This window comes from Manis javanica, chromosome 2, assembly GCF_040802235.1.
Source record: "Manis javanica isolate MJ-LG chromosome 2, MJ_LKY, whole genome shotgun sequence".
Taxonomy (NCBI): domain Eukaryota; kingdom Metazoa; phylum Chordata; class Mammalia; order Pholidota; family Manidae; genus Manis; species Manis javanica.
The window spans coordinates 225,847,808-225,872,907 of NC_133157.1; the positions used below are offsets into that span (position 1 = coordinate 225,847,808).

Genomic DNA, 25,100 nt, shown 5'->3' on the forward strand with positions numbered 1-25,100 from the left:
GACCGGCTTGTCTTGAACAGCAGAGACACTGTTTCTCTCTTTTTCAGTCCTTACAGTGACTGCGGAGGTAAGTTCTGTCCTCATTTTACAGATGAGGAAACTGAGTCCCAGTGAAGAGAGGTAAGGCTCCCAAGAGCCATGCTAGAAAGTGGGGTGCATGGTTCAGTTCCACACCTGACTCCATAGTCAGCCCTGCTCCGTCATACCTAACAGTGTATGGAGCCCCTTTCTAGAACAATCCAGCGGAGCTATGCCGGAGAAGCGTTCCCTCAGGGCCTCCATCCTAGAGGCTGAGTGAGGCCACGCATGCTCATCACGCAAGTCGGGGGCAGGATCAATAGCACACCTCAGTGAATGGCACAGCCCCACACAGAGGCCGCTGGGCTACAGCTGTTCAGACGCCCAGGCCTAGAGCTGCCTTCTCCCCAGTAGGGACTTCATTCGCTTTTTGAAACCAGGGGGTAAGGTCAGGGGAGTGTGGTGGGGTCAGCCAGGAAACGTGTGGCTTGGGGTCAGCCAGGAAATGAAGGAGGCCCCATTTGGCCACAGGCGGCTGCCTCCCTGACCCTGAGCTGAGCGTGCTGTTGGAGAGGGCGAGCTTTGCAGGCAGACAGACCTATGCTCGGATCGTGGCCCCACATGCGTCTGGTGACAGATAAGACCCAGCTCACAGGACTTGGTTACCCTGAAATGACGGAGGCAGCACGAGTGGGGGTCCCCCAGCTAGAATGCCCCCTTTTCTCCTACAGCATTGGTGCCCCTCCCTCCGTCCTTCCCCACAGTGAGTGAGGGCTGGGACGGGGCCACAGTCATGGGCAGGAGGCCGTCTTCTGCACGACACACCAGCCTGTTTCCACCGGGAGTGGGGGCTGCGGTGGGGGCTGTGCTGGACTAGTGAGATTAAATTCAAGGCCCCTCCCAGGTGCTCCCAGACTCCCTGACCTGTGTGCACAGGCCATAGTCCCCATCTAGTGCATTGCTCTGGGCGGGCCACTGGCTGGGGACCAGCTGTCCGGGGCACTGGGCCTGGTAGGAGACTCAGAGCTGTGCTCCAGCGAGGACTCTGGGAGATGACGCTGAATGCCACAGGCACAGGAGGGTCTTGGAGAGCGACGGGGAGGATGAGGGAGGTGTGGAGTCTGGAAGGGGGCCGGTGGCTGGGAAGGCCTGCAGCCCAAAGGGTGAGGGGCACGCCAGGAAGAGAGGACAGTGGGCAGAGGCCTGGTGGCGTGGGGCCCGTGCCGGGCACTGCAGGTGGAGCAGAGTGTGCGCCTTGAGTGCCCATGAGATGGATGCTGGCTGGGGCACCGTGCAGCGCGGGCGCGGTAGGAGGGGCTGCCCTGGTGGAGGGTCTGCTGGCTGTGAGCGCCCCGGGTCTGACCCCAAGGCTGGGGGGATGCATTCCAGTCAGTCGGGGGCAGAACCTGGGAGCGTCCCCTGAGGGCCAGTGGGAAACAGGAGCGCCGCCGGCCACCTGGGCAGCCCCGCGGGATCGAACCGGACTACCTTCCGACTCGGGACTTGGAGCGGGAGTTTCAGCCTCAGCCTGCTTGCGTGTGAGGTGGGGATTATTCCACAAGCCGGTTGGCCGGCGTGTTAGAAAGAGTGTTGTCAGCGCAGCGCTCAGCTTCTCCGCTCACAGGGCTGGACGCTGCACATGGTGCTTCAGGTAGCCCGTCTCCCAGCTGCCATTCTGTGCCCGGACAGCCCTGCACTGTGGCTCGGGATGAGTTTCTGGGGCTGGCCCTGCCCACGGGCATGGGGGCACCAGCCGTGGCTACAGGAACAAGGAAGGTGCCCAGGCCCCAGCTCCAGGCTGAGGAGGGCAGTGCTGTCTGCAGGGAGTCCCCTGCCCCAGCAGCTGGCCCGGGGCCAAGCCAAGGGGTGCTGAGAGACCGGGAAGCTGAGGGACAGGGAGCTTGGGAGGTGTGGGCGGTGCCCCAGCCCTCGGGGCACTGGCTGGGTGAGCCCGTGGCCCTGCCCATGGTGCAGAGCCAGCCAGGAGGAAGGGCCCAGCCACCTGGCCACCTGACTGGGTGGCCAGCACGGAGCAGGGCCCCACACATCGCAGTGGGTCTCCAGTGGGGGGAGTCACCATCTCCGGTCCAGGTGCACCACAGTGGCGGGCTCAGGATTTGGCTGGACTGGCCTGCCAGGTGCCCACCCTTTCCTGCCCTGGCAGCCTGCTCCTCGGTGGAATAATTCATTCTCTTTCTTCTAGGGCTTCAAGGGACACACAGGCGATTCTGGTGTACCTGGTCCCCGGGTAAGTGGGCAGCTCACTGTGGAGGTCGCCCCAGGTGGAGGTGAGCTGCTGCTTCTAGACAGAGGGCTCCTGGGCCCTGCAGGCCGTGAAGCACCTTGTCACCTAAAGGAGATAATGTGCACAACTGGAAACACCATCTCTCCGTTTTGGTCTAGTTTTTCTAAACAAGGGCAGGTGTTGAGGTAGAACCGAAGGGACCAGGTCAGCCTGGAGTGCTGCACGGTCTCCATTCGCCGTGCTGCGCAGGCTGTGCGCCCGGGCCCGGAGGCCAAGGGCTTTCCCCGAGTTCGCAGCACTGTGTGAAAAGCATGGGTTTATCCCAGATGGAAGTCTCTGGAACCTGTTCCCTTATCCTTCGGCTTCCCCCATCTCTTCCACATGCCCCCAAGGAAGGAACTTCGGCGGTCCCCTGGTTACCCCCTGCCATGCTGTGTGTAAGGGTGAGAAAGCTGAGGGGGGGGCCAGATGGCCCAGCAGGCGGGGAGGCAGCATCCAGGTGGGCTCGCCGACCCCTGAGCTGGCGTCACCCTGCATCTCAGAGAGGCGCAGCCCAGCCCAGCCCAGGCGCTGGCAGCTGGCCTTGGGGCCCCTGCAGGGCCCAGCTCGGGGCCAGGACTCTGGTGGGAACCCCTCCAGGTGCTCCGAGGCCACCGCGGTGCAGCCACATCTGCACCTGCCCCCTAACAGCAGCCATTCTGTTTCTGCCTCTAGGGAGAGCCTGGTGTCATGGGGCCCCCTGGCCGGGAAGGGACCCCAGGAAAAGATGTAAGTTTGGGTGTCCTGAGGGGCCGGGCTGGGCCTGCCGCAGGGGGCATAGGGGACGTGAGGAGGGCACTCCACAAAGGGCCAGGAGACACTCAGGAGCTGCCGCTGAGGCAGGTGCCCGTGTGGAGGCAGTCACAGGAGGTTCTTGGAACCGGCAGGCGGTGCCTCACCCACGGCCCCACGGGCCCCACAAGCCCCCTGCAGCCCTGAGGAGGCCCGGGACCCCGGCTTCCAGCCTCACGGGTTGGTGGGTGGGAGGCTTCGCCAGGTCCTTTGTGCTCTGTTTATCTGCTCATGTCCACGACGTGCCTGGGGCGCCCAGCCTCAGAGGGGTGCCCCCGGGTGATCTCCCCACGCCCAGGGCTCTGCAGCCCCCACGCCCCTCATGGTCCCCACCGCCGCCCTGCGCTGGAGGGTGCTCACGCCGCGCACCTGTGCCCACAGGGCTCTTGTGGTCTTGGGACCAGGCGGGGCCGGTCAGACAGGAAGACCGAGAGCAGAGAGGTCAGGGGCCACGGCTGCACAGGCTGTCAGGGGCGGATAGGCCCGCTGGAGCCCGGATCCCTGGCTCTGTCTCCCCTCGGGGCACCACCACCCCACCGGACGGCCTGCCGGGCAGTCTGACGGGTGTGGCTGCAGCGTGGCTCCGGGAGCCGGGCTTCCTCAGGAGCAGGGACACGGGCCTGGGGCCCCAGGGGGTCACACCCACCCCTGTGCTCCCTCCGGGACCTGCCGCACCGGGCGCAGTGTACTCTGCCCCACGGAGCCTGGTGCACGGCGTGTTCAGGGCCAGCCTGCTCACAGGAGGTGATGGAGCTGGGAGGGTCTAGGAAGTGACCCCATCTAGTCCATACATTTTCCTCAGCGGCAGAATCTGCTCCACAAGGCATCTAGTGCCCGGAGCCCCTTTGAGCAGCAGAAAGCAGAGCGGGTGCACCAATCCGGGGCTGGGCCTCTCCCCAGCCCCGACCCCAAAACACCCTGGCCTGGCCAGTTGATGACAGCAGAGTGTGTGGCGGGAGAGCGCCTGCGGCCAGCCCACCCCGCAGGTCAGGTGCTGTGGGACCCGGTCACGGGGCGAATGCCACCCCCCCTCCTCCCCAGCTGTCTGACCTTTTTAAACGTGAAACTGCATTTTCTAGAGTGTTATGTAGGGGCCGTGGCTGAGCTTCTGTGTCTAAGGCGCAGCATGCAGGACGCATTTCTTTAATGTGGCGACAAGGCAGGTTATTCCTATCCGTGGAGCCAGAAAGGAATCCCAGGGGCCTCTCTGCTCTCGCTGCTCCCCCAGCCCGGAGAGGAGCCGCGTGGAGTCCCTGTGGCTCCAGGTGGAGAGTGTCCAAGCCAGTGAATAAATGAAGGAGTGCGCAAATAGGATAGCCATGCATTCATTCCTCTGAGGGGAATGGGTGTGGCCGCATCTGGATACTATTTTGGACAGTGTCGATTTCCTTATGTAACTTGATGACGCTTGGTCCGCGTTTGAAACCGTGCCGTGACTCTGATAATATGACCTCTCTCCGTTCCAGGGTGACACTGGACCCACAGGGCCACAGGGTCCCCAAGGACTGAGGGGCCTTCCGGTGAGTGTGACGTTGACCACAGTCTGCTCCGTGTGTCAGCAGGGCCGGCTCCCACAGGCTGTTGGGCTGGTTAATGCTGGTGCGGCCCTGGGTGTGATCAGAAAAGGGTAACACGGCTTCATGGTTCAAAAATAGCTACTGCTGAAGCCCCCTACCACATACCCTAGGCTCTTTCCTGGGGCCACCCACTCACAGTCTGGAAATTTAGGTGGGGCCACATGGCCTGGCAGGCCCTGTCGCACTTGCCCTGCCCCGCACTCCAGCCTCTGGCTGTTCTGATGTCCGGGGCGCTCTGTGTGTGAGCTCACCACTGCTGCCGCAGCAAACCACCCCAGACTCGGGGCCGGAACGGCACCCGGGGCTATTTCACAGGCTGGAGGCTGAAGGCCAGCATCAAGGCCCGGCAGCTGGGAGGGAGGGTCCACTCCCCAGCTCTCCTCTGGCCTCCCAGGGTGGTTTCCTGGCAATCTTTGATGTTCCCCTGATGGGCCCCTTACCAGGGGCGCTTACCCACCACAGGGCCCCAGCCTTCTAAGGCATGCATGTCCAGGGGGGTGCTGTTGCTCCAAGAGGGTAAAAACTGGTTCTCAGGGTGCCCGAACCCCTTGATTTTTTATGTGTCAAACACAGATTTGCATGCAGAACAGAGACAGATATACAGTACAGCTGTGGTGTTAAAACTTCATGTGGGAAGATGAGGAAAACATGTCTGAATAGGCGGCTGGGGTGGGAGTGGAGTGACAGAGGCAGAGAATCCCCCCACCCGGCCTGTGATCAGGCTTCTGCACCCAAGCTCTGTGGGGCCGCCATCGGGCTTGATTCTGGCTCTCCTCTTGAGTGGCGTGTGGACCGGGTGCATCTCTTCACTGCTCCTGGGCCTCGGTTTCACCTGTGAAGTGGGGAGAGGTTGTAAGATACAGCGAGTTGGCCCTGTGAAGCTACAGAACGGTGCCCTGCTCCGGGCGGGGACCTGGTGGCCGGTCATCCTTGGGCCCCGGGCCAGCTCTGCTCCTGGAGGGGGGGGCTCCCCTCCAAGGTCTCCTGGCACAAAGCAGTACTCAGCCGATCCTTCGTGAGTGCGGCTGCGTCCAAGGGCACAGAGGGATGGTGGCAGTGGGTGCCCCAGGAGAGGTGTGTCAAGTGGGGGGTGCCAGCAGCGGGCCCAGGGGAGGGGAGGAGGGCCTTGGGAGCCACGTGCGGGAGGCGGGGCTTAGGCCTGAAGGCCTGAGGTCCCCAAAGGCGGTTTTGCGGTTTTCCAACTTCCCCGCCAGTTCTGAGGGACGTGCTAAGGAATCTGTGACCAACAATAAATTGCTGGAGCTTGCCAAATACTCATTTTGGGGGGCACGTTAGAGCAGGTTCTAGACTGTTTCTCTGATGACCTGACTGTCACTCAGCTGGGACTGATGCATTTCCTGAGTGGGGAGAAGGTTCTGAGCGACCTCCGCAGGTGCACACCACCCGGAGCCAGACCCTGAGTATTCCTGGGGTGCTGCTGGGAAGTACCGCAGAGTCAGTGCCAGGGACTGCACGGGAGTTTGTGCTTCACTTGCTGAACTCTTCCCTAGCTGGAGAGGTAGGTGCTGCCACCATCCTGCCCACAGATGTGGAATGGAGGCTCAGAGAGCTCAAGCGACCTGTCTGACATCACACAGCAAGCAGGTGGCAGGGCCAGGATTTGGACTCAAGCCTCTTATTCGAGACTCAGCAGCTCAAGCACCAGCTGGGCCTGTTGGGTAGATTTCCTTCTCAGAAAGAGCACCCTGGTGGCAAGGGGCTTGGGACTAGAGTTCGGAAGTCAGAGCAATTGGGGAGGAGGGCTGTGGCCTCCACTCCCAAGAGTCACAGAGACCAAGAGGCTCCATGAGGACCTGTGGGACATGAGAGTGGCCCACCGCCCAGGAAGGAGCTGGTCCCAGGCCCAGGCAGCCCCCAGCACACTGACGGGTGACACGTGGCCACCCAGAGCCTCCAAACCACCCCGCCTGGCACAGCCGCCTGTGCTGGCACTGTGTGCCGATGCGTCTCGGCCCTTACCCTCCCTGCAAACAGAGAGGACCAGAGGGAGGAGGAGAGAGAGTCCCCAGAGGGATGCGCCAAAGCACATGTTCTTGGAGGGACACAGATGATAGGTCGGTGGGTGGGCGGAGGGAGGTGCAGGGAGCAGCCACACACAGCATTCCCTGGGAGGGGGCGGGGGCAGGCGCTGCCCCCTGCTGGCTGCTCCGATGTCAGCACTTACCGGGTCCTGTGCTGCCTCTGTGCCTCGGTGTCCTCATCTGTGATGCAGACGTGAGGCTCCTGCGGGATCCAGGGAGAATAGGCACAGAATCACCCGCGACCGTGTGCACTTCTTAGGCACATGATAGAAACCCTGTGTATCGTCAGGATTTATGATCACTGGCAAGCCTTTAGTGAGAGGTGGGGTAGCATGGCATGAGGGCGGCACCACCTGGCCTCAAACTTCAGCCCCTTCCCTTTGGTCTCAGGCAGGTTGTTTAGCATTTTGGTGCCTCAGCTTCCCCATTTGTAAAACAGCGATGTTTATATCTGCTGTGAGCAGTAAGTGTGTTAACGCATGTGGAGCCTGGCATGTAGGAAATGCCTGGCTGGCACTCTTTTTTACTGCGACGTGTTTGCACAGAGCTGGCTTGTGAATGAGTGCTTCACAGGGCATAGGACATTAGCATTAGCACCTCTTGGGTAGAGGGTCAGTAGAGAGTGGTTTCCTGTCCTTGGCTGACTCATCCAGCAGGGCACCTCCTGTGTGTCTGTTCCTGGGCCGGATGCCAGGCAGAGAGAGAGGCGAGACACACACTCCTCCTGGGGCTCCTCCTGGCAGGAGAGAGAGCCAGGCAAGGACACAGCCACCCAGCGGGGGCAAGTCCTGGGAGGGAGGAAAGCGGTGGGCAGAGGGAGTGACCAGGGCAGCCTGGCACAGCTGAGCTGGGAATTACACTTCGTAGGAGTTTGTCTGATACTCAAGTCAGGTAGCTAGGAGTCTTCTTAAACTTTCTGATTTTTGTGCTGTGAAGGATCTTATTGGTTAAAGTGTTTATCAAAATTATGGATGTGCAAAAAGTGCCCATCCAGGTAAAGGACATGAGTGAGCATTTCGAGTCAGTTCTGGAATGTGGAGTGGTCCTTCCATTCAGCAGCTGCGTGAATCCTCACAAGCCCTTTTCTTCTCTGTGTTGGTATCTTCATCTGTTGGGGATATGGTTTACTCCTCCGCTGGTGGAGGAGGGAGACGAGATAACGGCACAGACACGCACCCCGAGTGCTGCGACGATGTGGGCAGCTTCGTGCTGCTCCTCCTGACAGCATCCGAGCTGGGATGAGTGCGTAAAGGACAGAATGCGGCCGTGGTCATTCACTGCACCTGTGCCGAGGGCGGTGGGGCTCTGCCACGTGCATGAACTCAGTGAATTCCACCGCAATGTCCTGACTGAGATATTACGCGCTCCCTTCATAAGTTGCAGGCTCAGAGCAGAGAAGTGGTTTGCCGAGAGGCAGCCTGAGTACCAGCTCCAGGTGAGAGAGCGGGTACTCGGCACCCGGCAGCCGCTCTGCTCCGCCATCCTGCTCCGCAGTGTCCTGACGGGGGCCTGGCAGATTCACTCCTTCTGTCTTTTCCACCAGGGTAAGAATGGATCCCCGGGATCTCCAGGAGACCCTGGCCCCCCGGGAAACCCAGTGAGTACTCTCCCACCACCACACGGTGGGATCGGGGCAGGCTTTGGAAGGGGCATCCGGCTCACACCAGTCACCTGGTCTCATCCTTGGAAGAATCAGTGAGAAAATACGGGGTTTGAATGATCCAAATAGGCTGGAGGCAAAACAGTCCAAGAAAGACCTCTTTCAAAGTTTAAAATACTTGTGATTATGCACTGGCTCTCTGTTGTCTATAAACATAGGCACCCGAAAGGCCAAAACCACTGAAGACTAAAAAAAACTGCATAGTAAGGTTTCATGATAGTTGTTTGATGTTTTTAGAAGATAGAAGGACAGGCTCAGGCCCGCTGACACTTACTGCCGCAGATGACAGGGCAAGCGTGCAACTTGGGGATGGAATGGGGGTGGGACAGACTTGGCTGAAGAGGGCCCTCCTGCTGAGCAGGAGGTGGGTGGGGGGAACGAAAGGGAGCAGTGGGTGGGACCAGTGGGTGGTAGGAAGAGGGTGGCCTGAGAGTTTGCAGGGTCCTGGCTAGTCACTGGATAGAGGGTTCGGGGTTTGGGGTTCAGGTCTGGTAAGCAGGGAGACGTGCTGGGGAAGGTGGTTCTTTGACGGACCCTGGGCTTAGGTAAGTCAAAGTCTGTCCTCCAGGCTCCTCCCAGCTCAACCATCTTGTACTTCTATTTGCTAAAATTGGCAATCCTGTTCAGAAGTCCACCCTCAGGGTACGGCACGTCAAGCAACAGTTGCATCGGGCAGCGGGCAGACCGGTGTTGTCTCCGTGGAAATCAGGGTGGCTTGGGTCTCTGGGAAGCTTGCTGGTGGTGGCCCTGGAAATCCTGCATTCCCAGGCAGACTGGGCGCCCGGGCCCCCTGGCGGAGACCCTTCTCCCCGCGGGACCAGGCCCCGCTGTGCCCACAGAGCTCCCCTCCTCGGTGGATGGGACGGCCCTTCTCAGGAGCTGTGGTGCAGGGCCTGTCGCCACTGGGGAGACAGAGCAGATGGGGGGAGACTGGGTCTCAAGGCTGCCGGGGCTCACTGCCCGTGTAGAGCTGGCCCCGGGAGAGCTGAGCCTCCTATGGAGGCCTCCCAGACAGGCTGAAGCTGAACGATTCCCAAAGGGTGAGCCTACCAGACCGTGAGCCTAGGTGTGCTGTCGGGAAGAGGGCTGCTCGGAGGGCCGCACACACTCAGGGTGTTTTTGTTAAATATTTGTCCTAGTTTGTTTCTGTCGTTTTGAACCCAACCACCACGGACTGTTTAAGGAGGCTCCTCATCTTGCCCCCGACGCCACTGTGGGGTTCACAGTACCCCATGTCTCCCCCTGACCCATCCCCCAGTAGCAGAACGGAGGTATCCTTCAGTTTTGTTGATGGCGGAGACCTTCAGCGTAGAGAGGTCATGTGGCTGCTGAATCTTCTTGCGCTGGCGCTTGACCCTGAAGAATTGATCCTGTTTTCCCTCTGCAGGGTCAGAAGGGAAGCAAAGGAGAAAATGGCAGCCCGGGGCTCCCTGGCTTCCTGGGGCCCCGGGGGCCTCAGGTAAGCTGAGACCCTTGACAGGGGCCAAGGCCCCTGTCTCTAGGTGTGAGTGCGCTTCGGTATGTTTCCTGTCGCCCCCGGGTCCTCACGTCCGTCTGTCAGGTCGCGGTGATGGGGTGTGTGCCCCAAGTCGTGTCACAGTCTGGGAGACGGTGGAGTATACTGGCTGAAACGTGAGCCCAGGGGTCAGGTGCACGGGGCGCTCAGCTCCACCGCTCTCTAAGCACGGGACCTGGGGAGAGCCTGCGCCTTGGCGCCCCCATTAGGCAGACTGATGATGACGTCCCCTACCTGAGAGGACTCCTCGGTGAGGTGGCTGAGTGTATTAGCACTGCAGCCCAGCCCCTTGCAGGTGCTCAGGAAATGCGGGCTATGTCAGTGCTGGGCATGGTGGAGTAGGGGTGGGGACAGTGACCCTGGGACCCCGGGGACCCGCGGAGATCACTCTGAAGGCGAGCAGGCGTGTGCTGTAGGATCCTAACACATAGGTGGCTGATTCAAGGGCCTGTGGCCACTCTGGGCTCCTGCTGGTGTTGAGGCTAGGTGTCCTGACCTGGCAGCTGATGCAGAGAGGCCAGGATGCCCTTTGCCAGGCTCCTGGACAGTGGGATGCTGAGGGACTCAAACCTCTCCAGCCAAGTTCCCCGGAGCCTTCTGCAGGCTGCAGTGCACACCTTGGGCTGCTGACCAGCGAGTGAGGCTGTATGTCACACGCAAGAGCAGACAGCTTACCAGCTCCTGTCCATCCCCCTCCAGCTTCATTCTGCCCCCGAGGGGACCCCACTGCCAGCCCAGCCACTCAAGGTGGTGACCCTCTTTGGCTCTTCGTTTCTATGCAGGCCAAGCCCACACAGGGCTCTGTCCACAGGATTTTCCTGGAGTCTGTCCACTCCGTTGCCCACTGTTAAGGACCCGAGCCTCCCGCTCCACCCCCTCCGCACAGCTGCAGACTTGTCACATCAGTCATTCCTTCAGTCGTGACACTAGGATTACATTTTGGCAAAGTACAGCTGCTGTTCCCATTTTACAGATCAAGAAACTAAGGCAAAGAGAGCTTCAGGAGGCTGTAAGGCTGCAGAGCCGAGGTTTGAGCCTGGGTAGCCTGACCAGGGCCCAGGGTCTTACTGGCCTTATTTCCCACGCTGAGCCTGCCCCTCAGAGGGGACGTGAAACCGACGTCCCAGAGGTCCTCTTAGAAGGAGGCCCAGCTGTCCTGCTGGCAAAGAGCCTAGACCCAGCGGCTCCCCTTGCCACCCTGGACATGTGCTGCCCCCCTCTGCACAGGCTGACCAGAGGACCCTGCTGGGATGTCCTGGGTTGGCTGGACAATCGAATGCTGTCTTCGCAGGAACATGACTTGAATGAAAGTGTCAGTTTCAAAGACAGTCGTGTTATTTGCGATCTGCTGATACTGCAGAGCCAACCGATCCTTGTTCCATTTCACAGGGAGGACCAGGAGAGAGCGGCGGCCCAGGCAAGGAGGCAAGTACCGCGCTGCTCTTCCCCCCTGGGCACCCCTTCCTGGGGGAGAGGCCGGTGGCTCCCCGGCAGGGGCCTGTGCGGCCTCTCGGGGCCCCGTGCTCAGCTGGGCCCCCACCCTCGCTCCGGGGCTCTGCCCGCACTGCCTCAAGATCCTTACTGCTCTCTCAGCAAGGTCCCACCCTGCAGTTCTGCACAGGCCCACAGACCCTGCAGCCAGCCCTGGGCACTGTGTGGATAAGCCTTGCAGTCACCTCTCTGTCCAGTCCACCCATATCTGAGAAGCGCGTGCCTCCTGCCCCATCTGTGCCTTCTACTCACAGGCCGTGTTGCTCCCCCACTGACCAGCCACTGTTTCCCCCTGCACCCTGGGTCTGGAGGAGGGAAATGTGCTGTGGCTCCCACCTCTGAGGGCTGCTGCCTGCACGACTCTGCGCCCTGTTGCCTAGCAAAACAAGCCCAGCGTCGGAGCAGGTGCCAGGATCTCCCATCTGACCTCATCTTGTCCTTCTCATGTGAACCCCTGCCACCTGCTGCCCCGTCCACGCCATGGCCCCTGTTCTCATCTCCAAGACCGGGTCTTTGCTCTCCCATCCATCTCAGGGCCTTTCCGTCCCGCCTCTGCCTGTTACATGTTATCTGTCCTTCAAGGCTCCCACCACACAGAAGCGCCAGGGCTTTCTTCCCCAGGGCTCCAGAAGCACCCTTTTGTTCGTCTGTTACACAAATAAACCGGTCTGCCTTGTATAGGAACTGGCAGCCACACCTGCCTCTTAGCCAGGCTGTGACCGCTGGGGACCAGGGCGGGGTGTCATGCCCCCTCTGTGCGGGCCCCAGGGCAGAGGGCGGTGACTGCAGGAAGGGGCTGCCTTGAACAGGGCAGGACTGACCGGACCGCCCTCAGGAGAGCTGGGGAGGGTTGGCTCTCCCTGCTTCCTTCTCTAGAGAGCCCTTCTGTCCATCCCCCGAGCAGGAGATGGCCTGCGAGCTCTGGGCCTGCCACTCTCCCACTGGCGTGCCCTGCAGTTCCCAGTTCTGAGCACCTGCTGGATTCAGAGCGGGGTTTGGGATGGGAGCACAGAGAGGTTCAGAGGTGACTAAGCACACGCCCTGCTTTTCGAATGCTTCCTGTCCAGGGGGAGGCTGATGAGCACACCCCTGTCACATCATCTGGGGAGAAAAGTAGTTGGGTGTCAGCTGGTAGCAAAGGAACCCATGCCTGAGGACAGACACTGGCCAGAGGGATTGGCCAGTGCTTGGCAGGGACGTGGGAGAGGGGCTGGGGGCAAAGTGGGAATAAGTAACATTCCAGGTGGAAAGGACCCCGGAGCAGGGAGGGAAGTGTCCCAGCAGTGGGGACTGCAGGACTGTGTCCCCCCACCCCAACCTGACTGCCCTCCATGAGGCGTGTGGAGGCCTCTAGCTAAGTGCTGGGTAGTCAGGGAGGGCTTCCTGGAGGTGAGGCCTGAAGGCCAGGTGGGAGTTAGTGATCCGGCCACATGCGCAGGCCCAGCCAGTGCAGCCTGACCGCAAATTCCCTTGTTGCACTAGCCCACTCCCTAGCCTCCAGGCCTGCTCTCCCTGGTCCCATCCTGGGGGAGCCACCCTCACAACCTCCTCTAACCCTAACTGCCTCCCAGAGACCCCACCTGCTAGTCTGATCACATTGGGGGTGATGGCTTCAGCATACAAATGTGGGGGACACAGACACTCAGTCCCTGACAGATGCCGCATGCCGCCCCCTGCATCCAGGAGTCACAGAAGCCATTCACTCTGGCAGGAGCAGAGGGGCCAGGGCAGCAGGGGCAATGAGAGCTTATTATCAAAGACCCGTTCACGCAGGGTCCCCTGGCTGTGTTCCAGGGGTGGGCTCCTCCCTGGAAAAGGTCAAGGGCCCACCATGGGCTTGTGCGTCGGCCCAGGGCTGGCCGTGGCAGGAGCGAAGGAGGGAAGCAGACCGATGTGTGCAGCAACCGGACAGGCAGGAGTCCTCAGAGACTCGCCTCTCCCGAGTCCCTCGTCCTTGGCATGTGGGACCGTGAGCTGAGAAAGGACGCCAGCGTGGGCAGGCAGACCCTGCGGGTGACCGCCTTCCTTTGCATTCCATTGCAGGGAGCCCCTGGGAAGCCCGGAGAACCAGGACCCAAAGGAGAAAGGGTGAGTCTGAGAGTGTCACACAAATGCGCCCTTTTCCAGTGGCAAAGGGCACTCTGTCCGAGTGGCTGGCAGACAGCCTGGCCTGGGGAGCGGCTTGCTCAGCGGCCTCTCTTCTCAGTGTCCCCTGGAAAATCGCAAGCCCCACGAAAGGAGGTTCTTTTCCTCTGACATTGTTGTATTCAGTGTTATTTCCTTTCCAGTTTTTTTTCTCCTTTTGGTTGTTATTTTAAGAAGCAAAATCATCGCAATTACAAATTCAAAGGCAAGTGTTTTCTGAAACTTTAACAGATTTCCCTTTCTTCATGTATGAACGCCCGTGCATGACACGCTCGGCTCCCAAAGTGCCAATTTGCTGGAAGACAGATTTTCTCTGGAGGTGACGAGGGAACAGATTTTCCCATAATGAATCTCCTTGGCTCTGCACTCAGAAAGCCCTCTTTACATTTCATTCCTCCAAAAAGCAACAGGGGGAAAATCATTTTCTTTGCAGAAGTGCCAGTGGGCGGAGGGGCAGGTTCTTAAGCTGGTGACAGTCGCCTGCCCTTCCCTTTGGAGGAACTCAGCCCCTCCTCGCTTGCCCACGGTCCTCTGTGTGGTCGGCCATCGCCCTGTCGCACCGTGGCACCGCACGACCCACCACCACCCCACCACCACCCCCAGCGTGTTTTCCACAGTCCTGCGAGGAACTGACCTCAGCTTTCCTTGCAGGCTTTCTTTGCAAGTGGGATGGGTGAGGGGCTGGCCTGCAGCCAGAGGGGACAGAGCAGAAGCAGAGAGTGCCAGGGACTCGCCCGCGCTTTGGGTCTCCTGCTCCCTCCTTCCCAGTGGTGCTTGGCTCCTGAGGATGAGTCAGTGAAGGGGGCTGTGGCTGGGCACTGGGGGCTCCCTGCCAGTGCCACGCAGGTGTGCCTGGGGGCTCGGCTGTGGGGTGGCCTGGGTTTGGGTCAGGAGCCTGGGATTCAGACCACAAATAGGAACCTCCTCTCTCGCACCTGATCGATACATGGAGAGGTGCCGTCCCTGGGACGTGGTTTCGTGGCGCAGAGCCAGGGAGTGGTCAGCCTCCCGGTTCCTCCGCACTCCTGGAACACGTGAAATACGGGACCAGTCCTCTGGCCGCGAAGTGATATTCAGGCATGGAATGAATAGGAACCGCGGTGCCACAGCTGGGACAGGGCCTCGGCCTGCAGGTGCACAGAGCAGCGGGGTACCCCAGACCCTGGTCGGACAGCTGATGACATCTCCATGAGATGCGTCCCACCTGAGACATTTAAGTGACCTCCCCCCACGTCCAGCCTGGCTAAGTTCCAGCGTAAGCTCACTGCTGTTTCTGTCGTTGGAAAAGCGATACAGGCATACAGCTGATGCGAACTGCAAAACCAGGGACGCAGTGCCCCAGGTGCCCCTCCCACCACGGCCTTCCCAGACCCCACGCCTCCCCAGGGTCCATCTCTGTGCAGCTGCTTTCTGCCTTCCGGAGTCTATGCTTGCACCACGCTGGGGGTGGTGGTGGGGTGGTGGTGGGTCGTGCGGTGCCACGGTGCGACAGGGCGATGGCCGACCACACAGAGGACCGTGGGCAAGCGAGGAGGGGCTGAGTTCCTCCAAAGGGAAGGGCAGGCGACTGTCACCAGCTTAAGAACCTGCCCCTCCGCCCACTGCAAGAACCATGTGGGCGTGTGTGTTCTAAATGCCCATCTACCTTGGAGGAACCCCCAGGAACGTGTCAGGCGGCCTCCGGCACTTGGCACCTTTGTGTTTCTGTGAGGCACAGACGTTGGAGATGGTTACCTGCAGTCTTCCTTTCCCGTGGCTCCGGGTGCCACCCGGAGCCAAGCCCCATTTCCAGGCACTTCTTGTTTCTCTTCCCCTCCCCCTTCTCCTCCTTCTCCGTCACCTCCCAGCATCGGAGTCTAGTACACCCTGTGGCTACCGTATTTTCAGACTTCCCGGCGATGGAGACTGGCTGGCCAGACCCACAGCAGCACACAGGGCCAAGGGGGTGGCCCCAGGGCTGCCATGGTTCCCGGATGATTGACCCAGGGCTCCACAATCCGGGTCAGGGATAGGGAGAGAAGAGTCCAGCAGTCATCTCTGCAGGCCTGCTGGAGCGGAGGGGAGATGACTGCTTCTGTGCGGGTGGGATACTTCCGTGTAAAGGGTGCCAGTGTCCCTCCAGCCAACAGCAAGCCAACCCAAAGTGGCCAGCCGCTGGGCAGGCAGGTGGACGGAGCTGTACTATGGACTGGAGCACAGACTGGGCTGGACATAGTTGTCCTCTGCAGGTCACCTGTGTGGCTGTGGGCAGATGGTCTTGTCCTCATCTGCAGGCCTCACTCTGTGATGCTAGAGTGCCAGGGCTGAAGTCTCTGCAGGCTGTGGGGGCAGGGGGCTGGGGTCCTTCCCTCAGGGCAGCAACCCACCTGCACGGGGGCACCTGTGCATCCTTGACTCACTGATGGGCTTCTTTCCTCCTCCAGGGGGATCCCGGCATCAGAGGTGACAAAGGACCTCCTGGTGGGAAGGGCCAGCCTGGGGACCCTGGAATTCCAGGTCACAAAGGCCACACAGGCCTGATGGGTCCCCAAGGGCCCCCTGGGGAGAATGGAGTGACCGGGCCCCCAGGGCCTCCAGGCCAGCCAGGATTTCCCGGACCGAGGGTAAGGTCACGGCTGTTTCCTCAGATGTAAGGCTCCTCAGGGCTCAAGGGGAAGCCAGGGAGGTGTGTGCCCTTCAGAGGGACCAGGCTGCAGACCCCTGTCTACCACTGGCCGGCTGTGTGACCTGGGGCAGCTTACATCCCCTCTCTGAGCCTGCCCTCCTATGTCTGCCAAAAAGGGACCAGGCTGTCCTCTTGACAGGCTTGTCGAGAGCTTAGGTGAAATAACGTGCATGGCTTCAGAAGCGCTCAAGCGCAGAGGCCTCCGCCTGTCTCGGTGCAGTGAGTCCTCAGGACATGGTCCTCCCAGCCCCAGGCCCCTGTGCAGAGGTGACAGGGAAGATGCAGCCGGAGTGGCCTGAGCCTCACATGCATCGGACGCTGGGCTGGGTCGCCTTCTGTCTGCCCATCTGGGGTCTTCGTTCTTCCCTCTGGGCCTTGCCTTTTCCAGATGTAAAAGGAGGGGCTGCTTGGAGCCGTTTATTTCTTGGGACATGTTTTCTTCCAGCGGCAGAACTCTAGTTTCGCACGAACCTGCAGCACAGGCACACCCAGCTCACAGAGAGAGAACAGCAGAGCTGTCCTGCTCCGGGGGGCTGGGCCCCTGGTCCGTGTGGCTTCCCTCCCTGTCCCACAGCCCACACAGGCCGCCTGGCCCTCGGAGTGCAGGCTAGCCGGTCTCCAGGGTCCCTGCCAGCCCCGGCGCTCTGCGCTTCTGCCACGTCACGGTGGCTGTGGTCAGCCTGAGTTTCAGCCACTTGCAAGAGGCCAGGCGGGGAGCTGGGGGAATTGCTGGGCTCCCGTGGACCCCTGGGTCTTTGCCAAGGTCTGCTTGTCCTGCCACTGTGGGTAGCAGTGAAAATTCTGGGGCTTTCATAAAGATTATCGACCAGAAAAGGAAAAGGAGAAGGAAGTGGCATCCTTCTCATGCCAGGCCGGGTGCCAGGTGCTGAGGGTACAGATGCACACAGTAAGGCTGACACCTGGAGGGCTGGGGGCCGCCCTCACGGAGTTGGACGGCAAGGACCGAGCAGATGTGGCCCCAGGACTTCCCCAGCTTCTACGAACCGCGCGTCACCACCTGAGCCTGGAGCTCTCTGCTGCCCTGGCCACAGATCGTCCGCTTCTGTGAAACAAGCCCCAGGACTTGCCAGACCCCTGAGTGGGCCGGGCAAACTAAGCAGGGGAAGCCAGACCCAGGAGCCCGAGGGGCCGTGTGGCCGGTCAGGGGAAGCCAGACGGGAACCCTTGCTGCAGGCAGCCCGAGCTGTCCAGGCCTTCGGCAGGGGAACCTTCTGCAGGGGAAGGCTCAGGGCCGGGCCCCCAGATCCAGGGCTGGGGAAGTGGTTTCTGTGGGAAGGAGACAAGCTAAGAGCAGGAAGGGTGTGGAAGGAGGGGCAGCGGGGGCCACACACACCCCGAGTCCAGCCTAGGTCCCAGGACACAGTGAAACCACTCACTGCCTGCATGGCAGGGAGATGGGGGGCCAGTTGGGGTGTGGCAAGGATCAGACTAGGAGGATGCAGTGTGTGTTGCCCATGACCCCCTTAGTTTCCTGAGCCCTCGAGGGCCTTGGGTGGCAGGAGGTACTGGGAAGACAACTGACCCCCACCTCCCTGCCTCCTAGGGGGAGCCTCCAGCCCTGGACACCCTGAGGCGGCTCATCCAGGAGGAACTCGGGAAGCAGCTGGAAAGTGAGTGGCCGGCGTTGCGGCAGCCCCGCGGGCAAGGCCTGGGCACTGGCAGCCGCCGCGGGGAGCGGCCCCTCCTTTAATGTCTCGGTACTTCTGCACAGCAGTTTGCGGGAGGTGCCCTGAGAGTGGCTCCCCTGCAGACACAGGGCCGAGGAGGCTCCGCGGGCTCCGGACACAGACCCCTCCAGGGCTTCTCTTCCACGCAGTGTGCACTGTCTCCGCCTGATTCCCCCCAGGAAGGCGAGCTCAGCCACCACAGTCAGTCACCTACTCTGTGCCCGCAGTCACCTCGGCAGGTCATCCTGGTGCGCCTGCCCGGGCCTCCCAGAACTCACAGTCCAGGGAGGTGGTGGCAAAGTAAACAAGATGATGTCAGTACAATAGGAAAAGTTCTGTGATTTAATTTGGCCCCGAAGGCATTGAAAGAGGACAGGTGAAAGGGCCTAAGTCAGAGCCGAGGGCAGAAAACAGAGAAGGGAAGGCTTCCTGGAGGAGGGGCCATGGAAGCTGAAAGAGGAGACAGGAGCCCGGACCCTCGGGGCATGTGCAGTGACCCAGGGGAGCAGGGGTGCATTTGCCCTCAGGGAACCAGAATGCTTTTAGTACTTGACTTACTGTCGAATCCCAGAGCCCTGCGTGAGCCTCTGTGGGCTCGGTCACAGCCTCGGCAGGATGAGGGGCCTGGGCCTGATCACCTGCGACCGTAATGCGCACAAGGCAGCCCTGGGGAGCCGTGGGATGGACACCGTGTCCCCAGGAGTAGGAGGACGTGGCAGCCGGCAACTGGACCTCTGGGTTTCTAAAGCAGTTCTCTGATCTGAACATTTTAGGCATATAAAGACATTAATGACATGAGACCCAGCCTTCCAATTTATAGGTGAGGACCTGGATTCCCAGATAAGCCACCCAATCACTCTGTGTAAGTCACTTCGGCCACCCCCAGCCTCGGTTCCCCCACCTGACAATCCCTACGGCCACTTCTGCGGCTGCTGTTCTGGTGTCCGTCTGCTGTGACCCTAGCAGCCAGCAGCCACCCGCACGCACCACGGGCCAGGCACCGTGTTAACGCATTTTTTATTTACTCCATCCTCACACTCACCAGGGGGAAACGCTGTTTTATCATTGCTCCCACTTTACAGACAAGGAAACGGAGGCTAAGAGGAGCCAACGAGCTTGCCCGAGGCCACCCACCTGGCAGGCAGGCCCCGAGGCGGCGGCGGTCGGCAGGGCGTCAGTCAGCTGCGGGGCCAGCCTGTGGGCGGGGCGCCCGCCTGCGCCGCCGCCGCGGGGGGGTGGGGTGGGGGTGTACATCGTTGGTTCGTGCTGGTGTCGCCGTCTTCAGTCCTTTGCCCCCCCTCGCGACATGGCTCTGCTTGTCCTTCTCCACAGCCACACTTGCCCACCTCCTGGCCCAGATGCCCCCAGCACACACGAAGGCATCGCAAGGCAGACCTGGGCCCCCGGGCCCCCCCGGGAAAGACGGGCTTCCAGGCCAGGCAGGCCCCGGAGGGGAGCCCGGACGGCCTGGGCAGCGGGGTCTGGAAGGACCCTCTGGACCAGCAGGTCCCAAAGGTGAGCGAGGGCCTGGCCGAGGTGCTCCACAGGCAGTGCGCGGGGGGGGGGGGAGGGGGGGGCTGAGGCGCTCGCTCTGGAGGGATATGCGTCACCGGCACCCTCCTCGTGCCCCACAGCGTGGGGACACCCTGACTTGGGCGTCAGATGATTCTGTGACATGCATGGGAGAGGTTTTGTGATTGACACTTTTGCAGAACTACGCTCTTCCAGGAGAAGGGAGTCAGGCCCCCACTACTTTCTTGTCCGTCTCCATCTCCCCTGCTCGGGTTTCACGGAATGTTGTAAAACGCCCTCCTTCCCCTGCTGAATTTAGAACTGACTGAGGAATAAGTCATTTCGTGTTCAGGCAAATGGGCATTGAACGCCAGCTTTATAACAGAATGAAACGGCCTTGAGCTGCAGCTACCCACGTGGCTCCCTGCCCAGTGCTCGGGGGAGAGCCTTCTCTGGGCGCAGGCTCCCAGGACCCCCCGGGACCCCCCTCAGGGGGCAGTGCTGACCCCTTTCCTGAGCACAAGGCAGCAGGCAGGCTAGAAGACACTCTCTGCAGGCGTGAAGTGAGTTAAACCACAGACCTTTGCCTATCGTCATCCCCCTGCGCCCTGGGCCGGGGGGAGAAGCGGGTGGCAAGGGAGACGGATGCCCCCAGACCTTCCCCTGACCATCGCCCTCCTCCTCACTATAGTCCTTTATCCATTCATTCATTCCCTGGGATGTTTCTCCTACTGAAAAGGACTTTTGTTACATTTGTGCCCAAGTCCTACCCTTTTTGCTCTATGATTCGAAATAATGAAAGAAATATCAATCAGAAAGCATAAAGCTTAGAAAATATCAGACTGTGAAAGATTGACCAAGTGTCGTGATGATAACAGTAAGAATGGTGTAAGGTCTCCTTGAACTAGCAACATTTCTGTTTGGATTACAAAAGAAAACGTAACGTACTGCGTACAAGAGATGTTCTGGAAACAACATGCAAAAAATGAAAGTGAATGATGATAAAAAGTTGAGAGAGTTTAATCAAATCTGTACAATACTAACTCAGTTACAATCTCAAATATCCTCTCAGGGGGAAGGAACCCTCTTTCTTCTGCACATGTGCTGTAGTTTCAGGTTCCTGTAACGGTACCCAGCGCATTCCGCTTCATGTTAGAATGCTCCTTGCACCCTGCTTCATCTATCTTACTAGATTTCAAGCTTCTTGAGAGTAGAGTCATGTGAACGCCATATGACCCTAGGACACTGAATTTCTTTATCACCCAGTCCCTTGGTGATAAAGGTTCAGATAAAATGCTTTGGGAACATGCAGAAGTGTAGGCGCGCGTTAGGTGAGGTACGGCCATGTACGCATCCATGGGGTGTATACATTCGGTTGCTGTGTTTAAGTGAGTCTGAATGTGTATGTAAGTGTATGCATATATTTGCTAGTATGTGTGTGAATGTGCATATGTGTGTATGTAATTAGGGAAGTTAAGTAAATGTTTACATGTAAATAACGTATATTTGAGCACGCACTTAGGAGGGAATGGCCGTTTGGCGTTCAGGTGTGTATTCCCGAATGTGAATGTGTGCTTGACTGTTTGTGTCTGTGGATGAGTGTGTGATCAGGAATTAGGGGTCCAAGGGTGGAGTGTGTGTGAACAAGGGGGCTTTGGGGGCAGGCTGCCGCAGCTCAGTGTTCCATGGTGAGACCCTTTGTCTCTGCCCTCACTGGGGGTCTCTACCACAAAGGTGCACATTTTTCCCACAGGTGAGCGAGGAGCCAAAGGTGACCCAGGGGCACCTGGAGTTGGCCTCCGAGGCGAGATGGGCCCCCCCGGAGTCCCAGGTAGGATTGGAGCCTGGAGCCCCAGGGTAGGGGTGGGTGTCCCCCACGGGGTGAGGAGTGCAGAGCAGCTCTCTGGCCTGCACCCCCACAGGCCTCAGGAATGCTGGGAGAGAGGGCTGGGTTTGACTGACAGGTCTGTTCTTATTAAATCCTTCTAAAATACAAGCTTCTTGACTTGCTGCAAAACCTGTAATATATCCCATGAGTCCCTGAGGCGTGCCCCTAGAGTTAAAAATCCTCTGAAATGGTCCTGAAGAAAACTGATTTGGGGTTAAATAGCTTGAGCAGTGCTGGAACCACATGTCCTTTCAGTCCTTCCCAATGCACATTAATTTCTGCATGCTGCTTTGATCGAAAAAATATTTATTTTAAAGGTAGCATTTTCCAAACTCACTTGAATGTGGAATCCTTTCTCTTTTAGTGTGCACTTGTGAAACTCCATTACTATTTCTCAGAATATGTTTTGGGGATTTCTGGTCAAGTGGCAGGGTGCCAGCATACTTGGCTTGTCTGGGGCAGAGGGGGTTCCTGGGAATGGGATTCTAATTTTAAAACCTGGACAAGTGGCTACGTGGGACAATCTGGAGAGCGCAGCAGAATGAGGAGTAGAAGCAGAAAGTGGAAATTAGACTGGATTGTTATCAAACTCCAACTCAGTGAGGTCTCTGCTTTTATTGAATTCCAGTTTATTTGATCACCTGAAGCCATTTCTTAATATTAGGTCTCTGGGTAATATTAATTTTAGTATTTTTATCTTCCTGATTTTCCAGACTTCCTGCAGTGAATATGTACTACTGTTCTCATTAGAGAAGACAACTAGAAATACACTGTAAACATTTATTTTTAATAGTTTGCCTACTTTTTTATAGTGTATAATACTAAGGATTTTTAAAGTAAGGCAACTCCAAATAAAGATTAAAAGGCAGAAAGAAACCATGTAGAAGGGGGAAATAATTGTACAACATGAAGGTGAGATAATGACTGTTTTTCAGTGGTTCCCACCTGAAGGAATGAATAACATTCCTGGTCTCAAAGCTTGGTCTGGACAGGACTACAAATTAAGTAACTGCTAACAAAGTGTTTATGAATTTTAAAATTTATGATATGTCTAAAGATCATTTTAAGGGGAAGATCTACTTTCTGTTTCTTTTATAAGGATTCTTAGTTTTTCTAAAATAGTGATTATTAAGGCTTAAGAAGAAATATCATTACTAGGGTTAACTTAACACTGAGCTTCCCAGTTGCCAAAGCAAAAAGGGAGATTGTTTGATTATATAAGAAATTATGATGCTTAATAAATGGAGATGTAAAAGTTCATCTATAAGTAATATTTTCTGGTTCTAAATTTTGGTCTATCTAGCTGTCAGTTACTTATGTCCTATTTGCATTTTCTTTGACCATGATTTGCAGAACAGAGTAATGTAGTCCAAGTATGCTGTTCAACTTTAACATGCAGATAAAGCTTAGAAACTACAGAATAGTTGGGACAAGGTGAATATTGGGTAATAGAGTGTCATCAGGTATCTTGAAGGGCACACGAATTGGAACTGTTGGTTAACGATGAGGGCTTGATGCCTCACTTCCAATCCAGATGCATCTCCTAGAACCACCCACGGACAGAAGCCCTGGTTTCCCATCTGCCTCTTAGTGGAGAACACGTTCCCCACCCGGCCTCCATCTGCCCTTGTTTATTTCTCTCCAGTGGCACCCTAGCCAAACACCGGAGGCAACTCCTTCTGTACATGCAGGGCTTCCTGCCGCCCGGTGTCCACATGGACCGTCCCGATCGCCCAGGACAGAGCTCCCAGGCCACGGAGCATTTCCTGAGGACGTTTTGAGTCCTTGTTCATACTGCGTGGAAGCAGGGTGAGCAGGGCTTATTTGTTGCAGAAGGATCCTGAACTGCCTTCTGTTTCCTTTTCTCCTTGGGCCAGGTCAACCCGGGGAGCCTGGCTATGCTAAGGATGGGCTCCCTGGGAGTCCCGGCCCTCGAGGGGAGACAGGACCAGCTGGACACCCTGGCCCCCCAGGACCCCCGGGCACCCCTGGCCAGTGTGACCCCTCCCAGTGTGCCTACTTCGCCAGCCTCGCTGCCCGACCTGGGAATGTGAAGGGCCCCTAGGGGGTTCTGGAATGCCCAGAGACAGCGACAGATTCCCGGAACTTGAACTCAGAGCCTGGTGGGAAGCCAGAGGTCTTAAAATATCTCAGCCATGTGGGCTTTTTCTTTCTTTTATCATTTGTTTTTGTCTTATTTTCTTAAGTGACCTCAACATTATTAAAACCAACAGATGCTGCTGGTTGGTCAGATTATTATTAATATTATTATTAATTATTTTTATTATTCTTTCATATGATAATGCTGTGTGTGTTTTCTCCCCCCTCTAAGGGTGGGAAACCTCTAAGGGTGGCAGGTTGTTCCTGCGTTCTTCAGCCCCCATCCGAAGTGTAGCCACATATCTTAAGGAAACTCTTGGTGCTATGAAACACTGACCAGGCACTTGCCAAATTTGCCGCTGTCCTCAAAGGACACCAAGGAAATGAGGCAGGGGGATTCCACTCTTGGCCATGCGCATACATCACCCAGGGAGAAATTATCCAAAAGTTGCCACTTCCCAGGAGAGACAAGCAAAGTGGGAAGAGAAAGAATTCGAAGCCATGAAGAACCTTCTCGGCCCCTGATGGGAAGTGCACACAGGGAGCCCAGAATCGTCCCGAGGGAGCTCAGTGCTCCAGGCTCGTAGCGGGGAGGCGGTGGCGCTGTGCTTGGCGAGGCGTCCTGGAGTCCTGTGTCTGGGCCACAGATCCGGAGGCTGGCGTGGAGAAAACAGCCCCTGCGTGTTAATTGGCTCCTAAGCCACAGACAGGACTCCTTCAAGCTTCTCACTGTTTGTTTCAATCACTTTAATTGTAAAATCAGGGGGTCCAGCAACCGCGCCTGTGTTTCCCTGGTAGTGGGCAATTGGCCAAAGCGCTGGCCAGAGCTGGGAAGTCTGTGCTTCCATCTGCCTCTGAAATGAACCGCACTGAGTGTATGTGTGTATGCGACACGCCCGGCATGAGCAGGTGCTCAATAAATCCGAGTTTCCTTGTCCTCGCTTCTGTGTGACGAGTCCTCTCTTACCTCCAGGGCCTCCCTGCACGCGATGCCCTCAGACTGGGAGGATCGTACTCTGGGGGATGAGCACAGAGCCGCACGTCAGCCCGCGGGTGGCAGGCACGGCAGCGGGAGCGAGCCATCTCGGGGCAGGTCATCATCATGCCCACCGTAGGGCGGCTCCAGGTCTCGCGTGAGGGGGGGCCACTTGGACGTGCAGGTCCACGCGGGCTCACGGGGGAGAGGGAGTGAGGCAAGTACACGGTTGTTTTCAGAGGACTCAGGCAGGGCCCGGGGGCCGAGCTGGGCAGAAAGGCAGATCCGGCACCTCACACTCAGAGGTGATCTTCGTTCTGAGACTGGGGTCTAATTTTTAGGGTTTAAGTGTCTTATAGGGGCAGAGAGAGAGCATGGCAGGGGGGTGACACTAATCCACATTTGTTTCTTTACATCCTTAGCTGCCAAAATAAGTATTAGGCTCTAGTATCTTCATAAAGTCCCAAGATTTAAAAAAAAAAGAACCCCAAGTTCAACATTCCCACATCTGGGAACCCCTGATTGGTCTAAATTCTGATTTTTTTTTAAAACAAATGCAGTAAAATGAGGCTCAGGAAGTGTGATTTCCAATAGAGAAATGCTTCCTTTCAAACCAAATAGTTGCTTTCCATGTTTGCCAAGCAGTAGTGTGTTCACTACATCCCTGCAGCACTCCTGTGAGGGGCCAGGTGGGCTCTCGGCCCCCCCTCCCCCGTCAGTCGGTGCGAAGCCGCGTCTGGGGGGGT

General features: G+C 58.1%; 1 protein-coding gene across 1 annotated transcript in view; it reads left to right on the forward strand.

Annotated features, from left to right (window-relative positions):
- COL22A1 (collagen type XXII alpha 1 chain) overlaps window positions 1–24,312 on the forward strand; it is a 236,818-nt gene extending 212,506 nt beyond the window's left edge. The window contains exons 53-64 of the mRNA XM_073230303.1: window positions 2,222–2,266; window positions 2,978–3,031; window positions 4,561–4,614; window positions 8,257–8,310; window positions 9,761–9,832; window positions 11,279–11,314; window positions 13,424–13,468; window positions 15,949–16,128; window positions 17,755–17,821; window positions 19,211–19,393; window positions 21,144–21,221; window positions 23,156–24,312. Coding sequence (XP_073086404.1) covers window positions 2,222–2,266; window positions 2,978–3,031; window positions 4,561–4,614; window positions 8,257–8,310; window positions 9,761–9,832; window positions 11,279–11,314; window positions 13,424–13,468; window positions 15,949–16,128; window positions 17,755–17,821; window positions 19,211–19,393; window positions 21,144–21,221; window positions 23,156–23,343 — 1,056 coding nt within the window. The 3' untranslated portion in view covers window positions 23,344–24,312. The remainder of the gene's footprint in view (window positions 1–2,221; window positions 2,267–2,977; window positions 3,032–4,560; window positions 4,615–8,256; window positions 8,311–9,760; window positions 9,833–11,278; window positions 11,315–13,423; window positions 13,469–15,948; window positions 16,129–17,754; window positions 17,822–19,210; window positions 19,394–21,143; window positions 21,222–23,155) is intronic.
- The last annotated feature ends 788 nt before the right edge of the window (window positions 24,313–25,100 follow it).